The 18,332-nt window shown below is 41.5% G+C and overlaps 1 protein-coding gene across 2 annotated transcripts in view; it reads left to right on the forward strand.

Annotated features, from left to right (window-relative positions):
- The window catches only part of SLIT3 (slit guidance ligand 3), a 488,520-nt gene that overhangs the window by 359,274 nt on the left and 110,914 nt on the right, over window positions 1–18,332 (forward strand). For both annotated transcript variants that reach the window (XM_065848802.2, XM_065848803.2), the window contains exons 16-17: window positions 12,217–12,367; window positions 13,548–13,622. In XM_065848802.2, coding sequence (XP_065704874.1) covers window positions 12,217–12,367; window positions 13,548–13,622 — 226 coding nt within the window. The remainder of the gene's footprint in view (window positions 1–12,216; window positions 12,368–13,547; window positions 13,623–18,332) is intronic.

Below are 18,332 nucleotides of genomic sequence, written 5' to 3' on the forward strand. Positions count from 1 at the left end.
ATCAGTATAAATCTGTACCCAATTTGCCATTGTTATTTTCTTCTGCTTTTTTTAATCGGCTAGAGAAATTAATGTTATGGATGTGCATGCGTGCCTCAAACAATGGTACAGGCTATTGGATAAGGCAAGCGCCATCTGATATCATTTACAGAAGGTCATGGCTAAGATGAGTAACAGTGCAGAACACGGTACCTGGTGATGCTGAGAATAAGGTTTGGTGTGAGTTCTTATCTTGGGGGTCCTTTCCTTGAGGCATTAGACTGTTTTTCCCTTGGTCTCCAGTTCTACGAGTATATCAAAACCACATGGAAAAGGCAGAAACCTGACTTAGGAAGGAGGAGAGCAGGGATTGTACAGCTTCAGAACAAAGATTTCAGCTGCATGAAAACTAATTCTATTCAAAAGCTCAATAGAGACGATATCCTTGCCTGTAGAGATTCCAGATGGCAGTGAGATACATTGAACTCGACTCACTGTCTGCGCACATGAGATTGGGGGAATGTCTAATGGTTTAGAAGAGTCTTGGTTTGTAAATCAATCCAGAGAACAGACATCCTTGGCACCTGTTGTGCTCAACTTGTCCCTTTGAATCATGGCTGCTTCAGACTTGGCATTTAGCAGGAATTTTCCATGTTTCATCGCGGGATTTAACACAGCACGTCTCTGCGCGGAGGCGTCCATGAGGTATGAGTCCTCATCATTCAAAGTCAGACTGTTGAGCGGTGCTTCGTGTTACCCAGGGATGAGCCTGCACAATCCCGCTGGGATGCAGCGCTTAGCAACTCAGCAGTGTCCTTGCTGCCTGTGGGTTTCTCACAGTCCAGCTTTTACATTATTTGCTCAATTTTTATTTGAAATCCTTTTGTAAATGTGCATCTCTTTTTTCAATGGGTTCTTTTTTCAGAATCCTGATATTTTAATGTAGCTTGCTTAATACATTTAGTACCTGTCAGTTGTCAGAAAGACGATTTTGGCGGGCAAAATCAGTAGATATATGAGGGATTTTTATCCTGACCTGGTCTTTGACCTTTGAGAAGTGATGAGGACGCACAGCGAGTGTGAGCTCTGTGGGAGCAGAGATACTGAGCCAGTGTCAGCAGAACAACCATGAGTAGTTAAATTTAGGTGATCTGAATACCTTGGCATCAGGGAGAGGACCAGTTCTGAAGTCATAAAATTCTGAGGTTGTCCTGAAGCAGTTTGTGTGTTCTCCAGATTTATTTGAATTCTAAGAGGTATCGTGAAGGGGACTGTCAGGAAGGACCTGGTGGGAGAAAATAGGTGATTGTTCAGTAAATTAAGAGAAGAAAGGGAAGGGCTTTTTGTGTGAGGATGGGAGCGAGGAGTGGATAGCAGGAATGGGGAAGAAAAGCTGAGATGTTTGAAGTTTCGTCAGTCTGAAATGGTAGAAGAGCATCAAGAGGACACATTCAGAGGTGCAGATGGGCTAAATAGAACCATATTTCATTAATTAAATGAAACCGTAAAGATAAAACTATGCAGCATAGTAAAAAAAAAAAAAAAATCAAATCTAGAAAACTGTGTTCTGCAAATTGTCTCCTTCAGTTTTTATTCCAACTCCCCACCATCCCTTTAGATGGTATTTAGCAATAAGAACTTGCCTCCTTTATTTAATTCATCATCGAGGCACTTTTCCCAGATGCTATTTCCTCCCTGAACCAAATGACTCAAGCTTTTACTGATAGTGATGGAACAACATCTGCAAAGGTTATGAGTGGCCATAGGAAGGAGATTCTTTGCAACAGGTAGAAAATGTACATAATTCTTTTTAAAAGGCGAATTTGAAGCATTATAGCGTGAAATGAAGGAACGGCAGAGAAAGGGTCATGTTTTTGCCTGGGGCTGTGAGACAGGCAAAGCTGTTGAATATACTATGGAATATATTTAAGCCTCAGATTGCAACAGATACTATTTTCCATGTTTTTCTGCCTTCCATGTAATGCAATGCACCAAAATAATAATAAACCTCCCCCTTGTTCCATCTCTCCCCACACAGCTATAAAATCTGAGACTAAAAAAGGTTTTTCTTGAAAGAGAAATTGGAGGAACAGGCTGTGACTAATTCTCTTCCCTTCCTGTTTAGAAAGGGGGAATACTGTCATTTTCAGTGACAACAGTAGAACTCTGATGATCGTTTTCTTTTTGGCTGTGTCTGCCCACTGTCCACCCAAGGATCCAAATGGTACTTGCCAGTGTTAGGTCACTGGAGGCTCCCATTCTTAGTACCAATAAGGGGGGGGGAAGTAAATCTTCTGCCCAGTAGCATTTGATGAAGTTCACTACGCAGCAATTTTGTTTTCTGAAGCAGCTCCAGGTTTTACAAGGAAGGGAACTCAATATATGAGCAGATTGTGTTGTCTCTGTGGTAGCTTATTGTCACTTCAAGAGCTGGCAGGATCCTTGATTGCTGTGTGACACTGTGTATGAAATAGCTTTTGCGGAGAGCTGCCCTTGTGTTCAGCTGTATATTCGTTCCTTGAGATATGTTTGTGTTTTTTGGTATATTGTGTATTTCAAAAGCGATGAAAGTTCCACCTGCCATACTGACACAAACCATTTCTGATAACAATCAAAGCATATGTACATCTACGAACAGCACATCCTGAAAGCTTTTTATCTTCCGATTCTTAGAAATAAGGATCTTAGAAATAAGGTTACTATTTGAAATACTATGAAACAAACCTCTCTTGCAGTTTACTCTTGCATTGGGTCATGTGTTGAATCTAAGTGACTTTAATTAGTTACTTCTTTTCCAGATAGTGCTGTACAAATCAAAAGCACAGGGAATAATAATAGGAGGACAATGGACCATCTGCCAGGATAATTCTCTTCTGTTTGGACACTGGCTCTTGTGAACCCAACCCAAAGCAAAGCCAGCTCTGTGGTACATATGGATCCAGAGCTTGTGTATTCAGGGCTAGTATCCTTTCTTGTGCTATCCATTATTAGATAATAATGTAGTTGCTGGTTGTTGACTCATAATTTTTGAAGGCGTTTGATAAAACCTCTTCTTACTAGTTGCAGTTTTCCTCCTAACTCTTTGTGTCTTTTCCAGCCTCTGTCTTCATAGATACTCATCTCTCTTGGCTTCCCTGTCGGCTTTAAAACAGAGTTCCTATTACTTGTGATCACCTGAATTTTCCTTCCCTCTTCTCTGCGTTGTTTTAGCCTTAGAAGCAATGGATGGAGCGCTCCCAACCAGGAGAACACAGCTGCACATCAGGGCTTTTGTTCTGGTCCCTGTGGCAGTTCACACTGTCCCTTGGTCTCCCTCCGTTATCCCTTCTCTGCTCTTACTGACACGTGAACACGATTTAAGCTCCTTGAGCTCTCAAAATGAAAGGTGCAGCGTATTGCTACTTCTCCACTAGTGTTTAAAAGTCACGAAAAGGAAGTCAATTTAATCCAAATCTTACGTCATTCATCCGATTGAAACACTCTCCAGTTGTTCCCATAGTTCGCCAATCACTCTGATGAGAACTTTGCAAATTCCTTCCGTTTTTTGGTGAGCAAATAGTCATTGACAGACTATATATTCGTATTCCTGCCTTTAGCGTTCTCTGGTTGATGAAAAGCACCGATGTCCACCTGCTCTCGTGTGCCTGGTGACAGCGCTGCAGTGACACGTGCTCAGGGATTCACGGTTGTGTCTGCCCTGAGCTCTCTGTCCGGCAGCTCCTGCCTGAGGATGCACCAAGCCCTGTCAGTCTGTCCATCTGTCCGTGCGGAGGTGACAGCGGTGGGGACTGGTGTCCTGCACAGGTTTGCAGGAAATCTTGTTTGAGGTCAAACTCCAGCACTTTTCCTCATCAGGGCTTTTGCTTGAGCAACGTGAGGGAGAGGAATACAAAACATCTGGACAACTGGAAGATGAACTGCGTTCACATTTCTTTCTGTGGGGTTTTTTGTGTGTTGTGTTTTGCTTTTATTCAGTTAAATACTGTGTGTTCTACTTTTTCCCATGAAAGAAAGGCAAAGACTCAGCAAATGTACCTTCAGAAACTCTGAATACAGTGGAACTGAAGATACGCATTTGCTGTGCATATGAGTAATTTTATCTGAATGGAAGGTTGTTTAACAGAAACAAATCACCTGCAGATTAAATCCTAGAGTAAATTCATAATTATGAGCATTGTACACTGTAACTGAGTATGTTTGATCTTCGTTCTGCATTAAGTGTTTCTGAAGTTGAAGTCATTAAAGAACACAACACAGCTGCTATGACTGATAGTAATGGAGCTCAATTCCCTTGTACTGTAGAAGTGTTCTTGTCGAAAAAGTAATTTGGCTGTACTGTATACTGATTATAGCCCTCCTTTATGGTAAATCTTTGATAGCCGTTCAGATCTTTATGTTAATATTTGCAGCAGTTACTCCAGCCCTTCGCTATGATGAAAACTACAGTAGAGGTTTCCTGCACTGCAGCAGGGGAGAGTAGGAAGAATGGAAACTGTTTTACTCAAGGAAGCAGAAGCTTGACATAGAACAGGTGGGGCTGTTTGGCAGAGAGTCCAGTTCTTAATAAGAAAGTAAATTGACACATCCCAGTTTAAAAGCTTATTTTAAGGTTGTGCCTCATTTTATTTTTAAGTTGAAGTAGCCTTCAAAAAAATTAAACGTCAGAGCTGCTTTGTTACCGGCCAACATCCTTATTTGCAGTTATAGTAAAGAAACAATGAAAAGAAGGAGAATGAATGTTAAGTCACAGATGCAACTATATCACTTAGGCATCCAAAGATGGCCTAGATTCTCCAGGTAGGCAGAATACAGAGCTGTACAGATTCCTCTCTTGAGATCTGCATTGTCTTCTGGAGGTGCCTTCATTAGTTTTGGCAGAAAGCTGAGTGATGATTCTCTTAACTCAGACACCTCAAGAACAAAGGTGGGACAGAGTTTGTTCTCTTGACTCTCATTGCCATAGCACGTGCTGAGATTAAGCAGAGCAACGCTTACCAGAGATGCAAAGATAGCAAATTTTTATGTATATAGCAGTCACCTGAATATGATAAAGAAAATAATTGGAGGAGCATTGGCATGGACAGAGCTGGTCAGCTAAAACCACTGCAAGAACATCTGAGCCGGCAATTGGACAATAAATTCTCATCTGAGAGTTGTGGGACTGCGGCAGTCTCCCAAGGTGTTCCAGCTTGATGGGACAGTTAAAAATAGGGTCCTATATACAAATTCTTAGCAAATTGCAGCCTCAGTGACTGATAAACAAACAGATCTTGGATTACTAGAGGTGAATTGACACTGAGACAGAACCATACAATGCTGCTTGGATCTAGAGTGTATCTAAAGGGTGGGGGTTTGCATTAAAATTGGCAAATATCTGGAAATACGATCACCTCTTTTCGACTTTTTTTTTTTTTTTGCAAAGATTTATGCAGAATGATCTTATAAGCAAATTCCTATGGAATATTTTTTAAAACAAAAGAGAGGGGGAGGCTGTGTTCTCGCACTTTTTTTGCAATAGCCGGCAACAAACCGAAAGGCCAGAATGTGCCTGTGGAGTACTTGGCCTCTCATCTTCTGGGGACATAAATGAAGGTTTTGGCAACCTTTTCTTTGCGTGCTGGTACCTCTTGTTCGTTGTACTTGATGATGAGCTTAGGCAGTTATTGTAAGCGGTGTTTAATTAGTGCAGCGGAGGAACAGAGACTTGTTCAAAACGTTCTCCAGGGGTTTCTCAGGAAGACGTTTGCGGGGCTCTGACTGCATTTGTTTCCAGTAGGACTGAAAGAGTTCATTGGCACCGAAATTACTGAGTTTATTACAGATATTCCACTTAATACTGAAAATCAGTATATTATATAAAAGCCTTTGGAAGATAGGAACTATTCTCATTACTTAACAGAATGCTGTGGATGAATTTATTTGAAGAGCCCATGCCAGAATTGTTGCATGATTAAACCAGTGTAGGAATAAGGATATGGAACTCTGCATCCTTTTTCGCTAGAGCCGTACAAAATTATTGGCAGAGATGCTAGTTATAGGTATATTTTCTAAATAAATGAGGTGTGGATTCCAGGGTTATGCATACTTTGAATGAATCATGGAAGAAAATTAATGCCTCTTTGTCCCATGTTGCGTGAGTCACAAAAGAAAATTAATAATCTATTTTTTGTATCAGGAGTCTGGCTAGTTTGGCAGCTCGTGGGGGTTGAAGGTTTATTGTGTTAGGCTCCCCTAAAAACCTGCTTTAGTTTCTTTCTTAGATTCTAAAGATAGACAGTAAATCAAATTGTCTTACCTTCGTTGCTGTATGCAAACCCACAGTATGAGGTGACTAAGTTAACACTGGACTTATTTTCTCGAGTTTCCCAAGTAATTGCGTGTTGACTTTTCTGCATAATAATGCTGGTTCATAGCAAAATGGTGAAGCAGAGCCCCTTGCTGTATTATCTGTCATCTCTGCTCACGTACTTGCACCGTTCTCCATGCAGGTAAATGAATAACCTGCTGGATGCTGACGCTGTTCTTTGGGCAATGCAAACCCCTTACTAAGGGAAGTGGTATTTTTTTAAAAGCAGGAGCACTGACCTTCGCTGAAGTCCAGCAACACGTTGTGCGCGGTTGCAGAGGGCAGCCGCTTCCCCTCCTTTGTGAAGACTGCGAGAGCGTTTGGGATGCGCCTTTCGAAAGCATTCTCCTCTGGCCTGGCTCTGCAGGCGTTAAAGTCAATGGGAGTTTTATTTCAGTGGGAGCAGTCAAGCCAGAAACAAATGCCCTATTTTATGCGTCAAAGTTGTGGGAATGAGTTACAAGAGGTAAAGCTGGTTGAAATAATCCAGGGTGGCAGGAAAAGAGAATGGTTCCATCAGCAAACGATGTACAAAACCCAGCAAACATTATGCCAAGAAACAGAATAAAAAAATACTCCTGTTTGCCTTAATATGTCTGTCGTGGCACATGTGTGCTACCTTATTGCAAAATGCAGCTGAAATTAAAAAAAAAGGTAGTGGTAAAAACAGGTTTTCGGTGTAAGTGCCACCAGCATGAAAGGCCACCGGGAGCTGAAATGAGGCTCAAAGGAGCTCGGCCATCAGCTCAGGATCTACTATTATTAATATAAGCTATGGTATTTCTAAGATTGCATTTAAATAAATGGAACAAACCAATATGGCATTTATACTGAAAGGAGACAGCGGGCAAGAGTAAGTAGCTAACAAAGAGCAGTGTAGCTCACGCATTCAATATGCGGTGGAACTTGCACATCCTTCCTGCAAGGAGCCGTTTGCAGCCCTTTGGTCGTATTTTCTGTCGTATGAGTTCTGTCTCTGGATTCGCCTGGGCTCTGTTCTTGTACACTAACCCCGATTGTGCTCCAGGGTGTTCCTGCAGTTGTAGCGTACAGGATGACCTCTGGTATCCAGCACCTTTTTGCATGGGTGCAGTGGAGAGCAGCGCTCCGTGAACCTTCAGCTTGTGCTTCTCCGTGCTGCTTCCTCTCAACGCTCCTCTCTCTTTGGCGCTAACTCTGACTCTGGCTGTTTGTGGGGTTTTCCTTTGTGCTTGATCTAACCATGTGGTAGAACAATACAAATGGAACATGGTTCTGTCAAGCACCATGGAAGGCTGCATACTCCCTGCCGCATGGCATGCTGGGAAACTCCTGCTGTTTTCAGAAGCATCGAAAGGTGAGAGATTCCCCTTTTCTCCCAGGAGAAAACGACAAAGGTGAAGTGTTGCTTCCCCAGATTCCCGGGCGCTGCGGGGGGGAGCCCTAGTGACGTTTGCGACAGACCTTCTGCATGCAGAATAACCATTTCTGAATAATTAATCTGTTTAATTGCTCTTGAATGAAGAAGTTAGGCATCCTGTTGATCAATGCGATTCAAGGGTGATTCCAGCCATACCTACAAAGATCAAAAATCGCTTTTGTCTTCTTACCTTATAAATAATGTAAGCTATATCTCTCTGTTTGAGCTGTCCAGTGAGTCCTCTGCCCCGGGTGCACTCTGGATGTTGTTTCTGTAACAAGATGCCTGCTCCTTTACGTAACTTTGGACGTGATCTGAGCAACCTTAATGCACTGGCATTTCATTATGAAGTATACAGCAAAATAACTTTCTAAGAGTCTGCAAAGCATTATATTTTTTCTCTTGAAATGACATGGGTAACGTGGCCTGTATAAAAACATTATTATCCGATAGTTACATAGCACAGAGCTGAGTCAGCATACCCAAACAGGCCATTTAGCTTAGATAAGATCTTTAGCATAGTTCTGACAAACTTCCCCCTTATATAAAGTAGACATGATCACACATTTCATAAAGGACTTTGAGAGCCTTATACAGAAGTTTTCTTACACAGAAATACCCCCTCATCTTGCAGATTTGTTACACATCTGTTGCGGAGCCATCAGAAGAAGGACATCTGCAATTATTAGATTTTGCTGATAAGAATTAATGCTAGTGATGTGAAATTATGACAATGTACCTCTTCTTTTTCCTGATAACGTATGAGAATTGTGATCCAGTGATTATATGAAGAAACAAGTGTTGGGATTCCTGGTGGTATTTTATCCCAGTTTTAGACCAAGTGATCTCTGTGATCATATTCTTGGTGCCAGATTTGAGGCAGCTGGATCCATCATTTCTAGAATGAATAGATCAGGTCAGTATTCAAGCCGCTGTTGAGACAGCTTGATTTTTTCCAGAACATATCATCCATCACTCTTTTAAGTCCTTTGGGCAAAGCTAAGTTTCAAAAACTGAAATCAGGTTGTCTGAACAATGCTTAAAAAAAGAATAGGGCAAAAAGGTATTTGTCTCGGTTGTTTAATTTCTGCATGTGGCTATTAGAAAGGCACCTGAATTTTTTGAGCGCTTGGAATTGTGGTGTTTCTTTATCTCAATACTGCTGTTTTGTTGAATAGCGTGTGTGTTTGTTTTATAATACTGAGGAATTGCGATGCCGTGGGACCTGATGGTGGTGTCATGTAATGAAAGAGTTATCAGATTAACTAGCAATTCAGATAAGCAGTTGCCCTCAGTTAAACACAGCACTTGCTGTTGCCTTGGCTACTCATTTTACAGCAAACTTAATCCTTTTCAGCGTTGGAAATTACTAGAAACTCCCAGGTCACGTTTTACATTCAGCCAGGCTTTGCAGAGTTCTCAGCTACAGTGCACACGTGCTTCCAGGTATAATAAAATGAGCAACTGGCTGGCCTGGGATGGTAACCTGAAGCCAAGTGTTTGTTGTGTGACTGTCCTGCATCTCTTCTCCACGGCTTTCCAGGGGTGATTTTATAGTGTGCCAGGAGCACTGCACACATGCGATGGTTAATGGTACCTCCTCAGTCCTGTCGTGTTCGCTCAGAGCCCTGCGCAGGATGCCGATAAAGCCCTCTGTGCAGAAACAGATACACACGCTGAAGTGGTGCTGCAAGCAGATGGCTGAATTTCGCATTAGTATCCCAGATGGAAATATCTTAATAGAGCAGCCACCTGTCCAGGGGATCTCAAGGCTCAGGTCAAATAGTAAATTTTTTCTAGTCTTTGGCAGGTGATTCCTGCTGTCTACCAGCCTGATGGATGACCGAGTACTTGCTGAGCATATACACGCTATTGATTACTTTTGACTCAGTGCTTACCTGGGTAACTCTGATTTAAACTCACTTGGAAGAAAAAAAAAAGTTAAAAAGGGGGGGGAAGAAATAGAAGAAAGAGAGAAAGAAGAAAGGGAGGAAGAGCGGAAGAAGAAAGAGAGAGAGGAAGAGAGAAAGAAGAAAGAGAAAGAAGGAGAGAGGAAGAGAGAAAGAAGAAAGAAAGAAAGAGGAAGAGAGAAGAAAGAAAGAGAGAGGAAGAGAGAAAGAAGAGAGGAAGAGAGAAAGAGAGAGAAAGAAGAAAGAGGACGAGAGAAAGAGAGAAAGAGAGAGAGAGAGAGAAAGAGAGAAAGGAAGAAAGAAAGAAAAAGAAAGAAAGAAAGAAAAGGAAAGAAGGGAAACGAAAGAGTACAAAGGTGCTGTTTGTTCCCTTCCTCCCCTGAGCGGAGGGGCCTTGCCCTGCTGCCTGGACTGATGCCTGGGCAAGATCATCTTCTAGCTGATGCAATGTGGAAAGTTGTGTGCTATCAAGAGAGTGATACTGCTGAGTCAATATGTGGTAAATATTCTTTATTTACTTTGCCAAAAAGCTTGGGAGAAGCCCAAAAACTGATTTGTACCCTCTGGTTTTATATACTCCCTTTTCTCCCTCATAAAGTGTTCCACTTTCCCATCCTTCTTTTTCCCGTAGGAAGATGGATCTTGAATCCATCGGTAGACTGAAAATTATACTTCATAAATTTTTACCATGTAACTTCATGATGTTTGTGATTATTCTTTCAAAGAAAGCTTTTACAATAAAAACTGGAAGTGCTTATTCAAGGGTTAATTTGGGGGTTTTCAAAACACTTTGTGATCACTAGAAAAAAAAATGGTTGGGTTTTTCAAGGCATACTGTAATTGTAGCAGTTTTAATAAACTCTGGTCCTGATATCTGTTCATCTTTGGTATTATTTCCAAAGTATCATAAGCAACCAAATGTCTCATAGGCCTAAGAAAGAATAGTTGCATGTTCTCGTAATCAAGCCATACACTCATCACTTGACATTTTAGCCTGACTACCAAGCCTGGAATTTTTAGGACTGCAAATCAGATGGGGTTTTTTGGAAGGATAAGAGTTTAAATGATGGTGGTGTGGGAAAAGGCTTAGCCTGTATTTTCACGATACTTTAAAATGCTTGGTTGTCCTAATATTTTAAGTGCTGTGCTGGCAAGGTAAAAAAAAACAAAAAAAAAGGAACAAAGTCTCACTTTAGCGGTATAATTTACAATAAACATGATCATCTGCAAAGTATTTAGCACCACAGAAGTGGTAATGTACAAAGCTGTATGTGATGGTTCTCATAATCTAGTTTGGAATTACAAAACTAAGCCGAAGTGTGGCTGTGGAATGAAAACATTAGATGGCCTGCAGAGCTGCTTGCTTTCACTGTGCAGGTAATGTGTAACAGAAATTAAAATAATAGCGGGTTTAGGTGACTTCTTTTCTTCTTACAGAAAATAGTATGCGGTCATAAAATGAGCAGTGGTGTATTTATCAGTCTGGGAAGGGGAAGCAGGTGATGAATGTCATCAAGCCTCTAAAAAAAAATTTCAGCTCAGGTTTAAGTTTTTATTGATGTTTTCAGGTTCTTAAAAGTCGAACTTGCTCAGACCATTCCCAAGAAGGCCTTGCCATTGACTTTTAAAACTCTGGAAAAGTTAAACAGTACTTCTGGGTAGTTGTGATCGCTGGGCCTTGCGCAAGGTTCCTGAGACGACTCTGGTGCTTCCATTATGAAATACGAAGTGAGTGGGCAGGTTTTGCGTGGTGGGGGCTTGGCAGCGCTTTGCTCACACACACATTTCTTAATACTCCTGTGGTTCCTTGAAGCACAGAGATCAAGTTTCCAACCTGCTGTTATTAAAAGAGAAAAACCAAACCAGAAAAGGACAGATTAGTTCACTGAGCCTAATTGGAAAAGCATTTTGTTAGAACGGGTCAAAAACCTAGTCAAAGAGGTCTGGCAATGATGGTATAATGGTACATTAGGGAGTGCTTCTCAGTAAGTATGGTCTACCCGTTTCTTAATTAAAATGAAAATGATTTAAACTGCTATTACTTTCCTTTGCTGTTTGTTTAATGCAGTTAATAAAGGTATCTAATTGTTGGAAAATCGACAAGGTTCTCTCATAAAAGATTGCTCTCAAAAATAACTCTATAATAACTGAGGTCTGAAAATTTTGGGCTTTTTAATGACATCTTTAAAAATCCTTTGTCAGTCGAGTGGACCAAGATAGCTCCTGCTTTCATTAGACCCTTTTTCCATGTTGCTAGACTAAGTTCCAAATGGGGAAAAGTGACTTTACTGGGGCTCATTTGAAGCAGACTCCAACAGCTAATTAGACGTGCTTCAAAAAATATCTGAACAAGTAAGCTTGTTATACAAGGAATTAGTTTATCAAGGGAAGAGTGAAAAAACAGAGACTAGTCTTGGGATTACCATGAAGAATTGCTGAACAAAACTCTTTGGCAAGTATTAAAATTGCGCGCAGGAGCCGGGAGCTGACACGAGGCAGCGTTAAGAGTAGATTCCAGAAAATCTCTGATTGCTGCAGTTATCAGGAACTGTTTGCTGAAATGTATTTTTCTTTTATTGCAGGGTCAGAGGATTACCGAAGTAAATTCACCGGGAAGTGTTTCATGGACCTGGTCTGTCCCGAGAAGTGTCGCTGCGAGGGAACGATTGTAGACTGCTCTAACCAAAAACTCACCCGGTTACCCGCTCACCTTCCTGAATACACTACTGATCTGTAAGTGCTGGAAAACCATGCTGGTTTTCCTGCTTTTTAAAGGCTGTAAAAGGACCTCAGACTGATTGAAGGCACCTTCTACTTTAATCCACGTGTGAAAAAATGGGCAGTTAATTTTACTTCAAAGGGGCACCACACCTCTCATTTCGTTCGCATTCATGCCAAGCGTGGGGATGAGAAAGGAGCCATGGCCCTGTATGTGCCTTCTTGAAGTGTTGACCTGTTATGTGACCCAAGCTCTATGGCTCCTTTCCATTCTACCTTCGAGTCCCTTATTTTTACATCTGGTCATTTTTATTTAAGAAATGGATTAACCCTTTTGAGTTGAATCGGTGATCAGGAGTTCCTTCCGTCTCAGCAGTGCCTGCTACTTGGGTGAGACGGATCTCACTAAAACCAATGTATTGTTACGCTATCAGTGATTTTATGAAATTTATTTGCTTTTAGAGATTCTTCAGAATTATGAACATAACATACTGCTAAAGAGAGTATGAGAGAATAAGTTTATTACTTAGTAACTGAAGAATCTTTTTCTTTTGTTATATTAGTAGCCCCTTCAAACACAATTCTCTTTTTGTGTTAGTATGTATTGTACTTAAGGTATTTTATTTAAACCTCCATAAAAATTGTTGATCTCTAGTTAAGATAGAAAAATATGAGAGAGAAACATCCAGAATCGCAGCGAATTCTCTACATAGAAAAATTGAGCTACCTGTAATCAGAGAAAGAATTTTGCATCCCAAGCCTGCCAAGACGGTGGCCTTTGTGTTAATTGCGGAGATCAGTAAAATTTGATGGGAAAGGACCTGAAAAGCAGATCCCTCCTGTTTACAAGAACCACATCTCCAGTTGCATGTCTTCTGTAGCAGAATGCACGAGGGAGGTTTGGTCCCTTCAGCAAGGCTGTGCAGTGGTTAAGGTCGATAATCCCTTATCCTGTGTGTTGGAACAAGGTGTCATTCTGACACTGTCCTTTGGCTCAGCTTTTGCTGTAGTTACTCTTCTGTGTTCCCTTTCCTTCAAAGCTAAACTCTTGTCACTCCAGGAGTCGGAGAGAGATGGCAGACAGTGTCTTGCTTAACAAAGGTCATAGTTCTCTGTGTGGCAGCACTGTATGTCACAGAGATATATCTACAGACATCTGTGAGCTATTAAATGTCTCTTTGTTTGTTCCTATCAGGCGTTTGAATGACAATGATATTTCTGTTTTGGAAGCTACGGGACTCTTCAAGAAATTGCCCAACCTCAGAAAAATGTAAGTTTGAGTCACTTGCGTGTTAGAATGCATGCTGCCTTGGATTATATGGAAACAAGGAGGGATGGTTTTTTTATTGTTTAGTACTGCAGTAGCAGAAATTGCTTTTTTTAATGTGAATTTAAGGAAACTGAGTGAGTTGCCTGTGAGATGGACAGGCCCAGTCAAACCACAGTGACAGATGGAGATCCCTAGGATGACATTTCAGTGTTCTTCAGGCTATATTTCTTAAAGTCTTTGAATCATGGAGACTGACGGGAATTCTGTCCCAGAATTTATTCAAATGTATGCATATTGTTAGAGATGGCTACAAAATTTAGTGGTTTGGTTTAGTTTTGGATGTACTGCGTGACTCCAACTAGTGTGATTGTTTCAAATAGTCAAAGGAAAATAATATTACAAGATATAGATGATAACATCTTCTTTTGATCATTATTGTTTTAGAGAGGAAACTCAATTAGCTAAATTAGAGGCCAGTTATTCAAATATATCTGTATAATTCTCTTAACAGCCTGAGTCCTGACACTGTGCAATATATATACTTAATAACAGCTGTGTTGTAGAAAGAGGATCATATGTTAGATACCTCCCAATAGCCTTCTAAATGGATCTTTCTGAAGTTATTTAAAGCTTTAAGCCTCTGTCCCCATTGCTAATGTTCCATCTAACTGTTTACTTCTAGTAAGATTTTATTGCTAGAGTCAAGGTAATTTAGGGAAGCCAACCAACCAGGCTTTTTGTTCCGCGCTCACGTCTCGTGGTTCCTGCCATCTGGAGCTCCCCGGCCATTTGAACCCTTGTAAGATCTCAGGGGCTTTGGAGACAACTGCAGTGGGATTCTTTTATCGGTTTTATTTCTGCTGGAGGTTCAGATGCAGCACTGCAAGTTTGGGAGTGGGGGTTATATTCGTGCAAGTACAGCCCACCAGACTTGGGCAATTAATCATACGCGTTAGCCTCGCATTTTATGAATGATCCATAAGTTGTAGCTGCAGTGCGCTTAGAAAAGGTTATTGTTGTTCTTGAAGTGCTGTGTTGTCTATGTAAGTAGATAGTAAATGGGAATGAAAAATGCACGGTATATAGAAGTATACACAAAAATTGGAAAGCATTGGTCCTCGTCAAACCTTCAGGATTTATGTTTTGAAAATTGGACAAGTGCGATCGCTGGAATAATTTATGCATTTTATTTAAAATTTACCATAGCCAAGTTATGGTACTGTCCTTCTCGTTCCAGTCAATCACTCAGGTAGGAGGGATGCCTCCACAAGACTGTATTGCTGCACATCAATGCAGCATGAAACAATCATGTGAGCTTTTTATAAGAGTTTGCTTCTCCAAGGCAGAAAATCTTTCTGCTCTGTTGTTGGTAGGGGATGAGAACCAAGGTGTGCAGGTACAGTTCAAACGGATGGCAAAAAGAAGTTGTGCCCACACCTCATGAAAAGTGTCTCTCATATGGATTTTTGGTGGCAGCCTCTAAGCAGAAGCTCTTTTGGTAATCTTTGTAGCTGAGCTAATTTACTTTTTTCTACCTGATGTTGTAAAGAAGTATCTCAATTTGAATAAAGGGATTTTCTGAAAAGGATGTTTTTCATATAACCAGAGCAATATTTCAGCCATAACCTTACTCAGTAGTTTAATCCTCCAAAAGCCAGATTAGACTTCTTTTTTTTGAATTATCCTAGTTCATTTTGTGAAGGGAAAGGGTTACCAGAAGAAAAAAAGAACAGGCCTCTCTCCATCGTGCAAGAAGGGAAATGTAGGGAAATACCAGTGGCAGGAATTGCTGCTGCTAATGCTTAACGCAGCAGCTCTCTGTGTGTGGCAGGTATGGCATGCCTGTGCTCTTCATCAAGTCTTACTGCTGCTGTTAAACTGAGGAGGAAGAATATTGAACAAGCCCCCATTTTTCAGCGTGTATAAGGGACAAGAAATTTTACTGTTATTTGTTTGGCAATATTGAATCTGCCTCATCATATTCCTCATCTGTTCAAGTGTTAAAGGAAAACAGCAGGTGGAGGAATCTGTCTGGAAATTGCATTGCTACCTAGGCTTAAGAAAACAGTTCAGAGCTTGGAAGTGGTAGACCATTAGACTAAATTGCCTTTTTATTTTTTCTCTTTGTTTCATCTCTGTAATTCTCTTTCTTCTGAAAAGAGTCTGAATATCTGGAATGTGGATAACTGAATGGACATTTGAATGATGGCCCTCTGATTGACATAACTTCTTAATACTGCCTGGGATTGGTAGAATAAATGCTTGAATAAAGAAATATGCCTAGTCCCAAACTTTGCACATTGTGGAACTCAGTGTCCTGCACTGTCTTCACAGAATCACAGAATGGACTGGGTTGGAAAAGCCCTCAGAGATCATCCAGTCCAACCCTTGGTCCAACTCCAGTCCATTGACCAGATCATGGCACTAAGTGCCGTGTCCAATCTCAGTTTACAAACCTCCAGGGCCGGTGAGTCCAGCACCTCCCTGGGCAGCCATTCCAATGCTGACCACTCTCTCTGCACAGAATTGCTTTCTCATCTCCAGCCTCAATTTCCCCTGGCAGAGTTGAAGCCCATGGCCCCTTGTCCTATTGCTGAGTGCCTGGGAGAAGAGCCCAATCCCCCCCTGGCTAGAACTGCCCTTCAGGTGGTTCTAGAGAGTGCTGAGCTCACCTCTAAGCCTCCTCTTCTCCAGACTGAACAAGCCCAGCTCCCTCAACCTCTCCCCATATGTCTTGTGTTCCAGTCCCTTCCCCAGTCTTGTTGCTCTTCTCTGGACCCGCTCCAGCACTTCAATCTCTTTCCTGAGCTGAGGGGCCCAGAACTGAACACAACACTCCAGGTGTGGCCTCCCCAGTGCAGAGCACAGGGAAAGGATCACTGCCCTTGTCCTGCTGATCACGCTGGTTTGGATACAGGACAGGACACCATTGGCCTTCTTGGCCACCTGGGCACACTGTTGGCTCCTGTTGAGCTTCCTGTCCATGAGTCCCCCCAGGTCCCTTTCTGCCTGACTGCTCTCCAGCCACTCTGTGCCAGCCTGGAGCGCTGCAGGGGGTTGTTGTAGCCAAAGTGCAGGACCTGGCACTGGGCCTTGTTCAACTTCATCCCATTGGAATCGGCCCATTTTTCCAGTCTATCAGATCCCTCTGCAGAGCCCTCCTGCCTTCCAACAGGTCCACACTCCCTCCCAACTTGGTGTCATCAGCAAATTTGGTCTTGAGAAACACTGGAAGATGGCATCTGAAGAACAACTTCAAGTGAAAAAATCTCTAGAAGATGAGTTCCTAAAATGCACATTTTCAAGAAGATGCATCTTGCAGTCTCCTTGCATTGTGGCAGGAATCTTTAATCTTTTTGTTAAAGACTAAGAATTCAGCCAAATTGTAACAGATTTTCGCAGGGAAGATGTATCCTTTGAATAAGACACCTACATGGTAGTTACCAATTAACAAATCCGAAATCAGAATTTGAGTGCTTTGGACTTTCACAAAAATATTATCGATTTTGACATATGAAAAAAAAAGGTATTTTGGTTAGCTTTATTTACAGGAGTAGGTGAATTTCCTTCTTTTTAGTTTTTAATTGAAAAACAAACAAGCAAACAAAAAAGTATCCACCTCTAAACATGAAAAGGACATCTGACAGTTCATTCTTTTAAATCTTGCCAGTGTTATAAAGTAAACATTAAAAATAGCAAGGGGAAGTGTCAGACCACCTTTGGAAGAGATGGTACTTCCAACCCCACCTCTAATCTATAATTAGATTTTGGGGTGTAATTTTTCTGTAAATATTCCTCCTAAGCTGAATCTTATTGTATGATGTGTCAGCCCGGGATTTAATACATTTTAATGCAAACCAAAATTGAATTCTTGATATAGAAATTTAAAGGTCACCGATCCATAATGCAAAGTTATGCCACATTTTATTTAGGAATTAAATTGCTAATATTACCCTGCTGGTTTTTAAAAGGTTAACATGTCTGCATAGGCCTTTGAAAAAAAAATCAATTTCAATAATTAGCTGCAAAATCCCATATACATAATGCTATTTTCATAACCTGAATTTTAATCCGTCTTTATGTTTAATATTTTTTACAGTAGAATAAAAAGGGTGATGTAGGCTCCTGTAGACAGATCTAACCTGATCCAGAAGGAATTTACTGGCTTCTCCAATGGGTTTTGCAAAATGCCCTGAACTCTGTGTTGCTTTCTTTGGGTTCTTACCATATTACCTCACCTGATCTTGCAAGTGTAATGGGACAATTTGTCTCTGAAAGTTAATGTCTCATTACAGTGACTTCCAGCCTCACAGAACTGTGTTATGCAGCATGGTCAGAAAAGAGCAATTTGAATCTGCATGAAGTGTAGGAGAAATACAGGGGTGCGTATCTGAACTCCATGGGAGCAGGAGCAGCTCCATGACTCGGGTTTTTGGGGGTATCCTGTCCCTGGGAGATACAAGGCTCCAGGACCTGCTGCCCTCCAGTTATTAATCAGTGAAAAAAACCTCCAGTGCTTAAGGGCTCCCATGGCAGTGGGAGCCTGGAGGGGTCTCTGGCCATGGCAGGCAGGTTCAGGTGACAAACCCACTGGGTACTTCACTCGGTGGGAGCACGGAGATGCAGTTGCTGGCTGAAAGGGGATGCTGACCCACAGGGAGAGGCTGCAGCTCCAGATGTCACCTCCAGGTCCTGCCCACCCCCTGGTGC

Source organism: Patagioenas fasciata, chromosome 14 (genome assembly GCF_037038585.1).
Source record: "Patagioenas fasciata isolate bPatFas1 chromosome 14, bPatFas1.hap1, whole genome shotgun sequence".
NCBI classification, from domain to species: Eukaryota; Metazoa; Chordata; class Aves; order Columbiformes; family Columbidae; genus Patagioenas; species Patagioenas fasciata.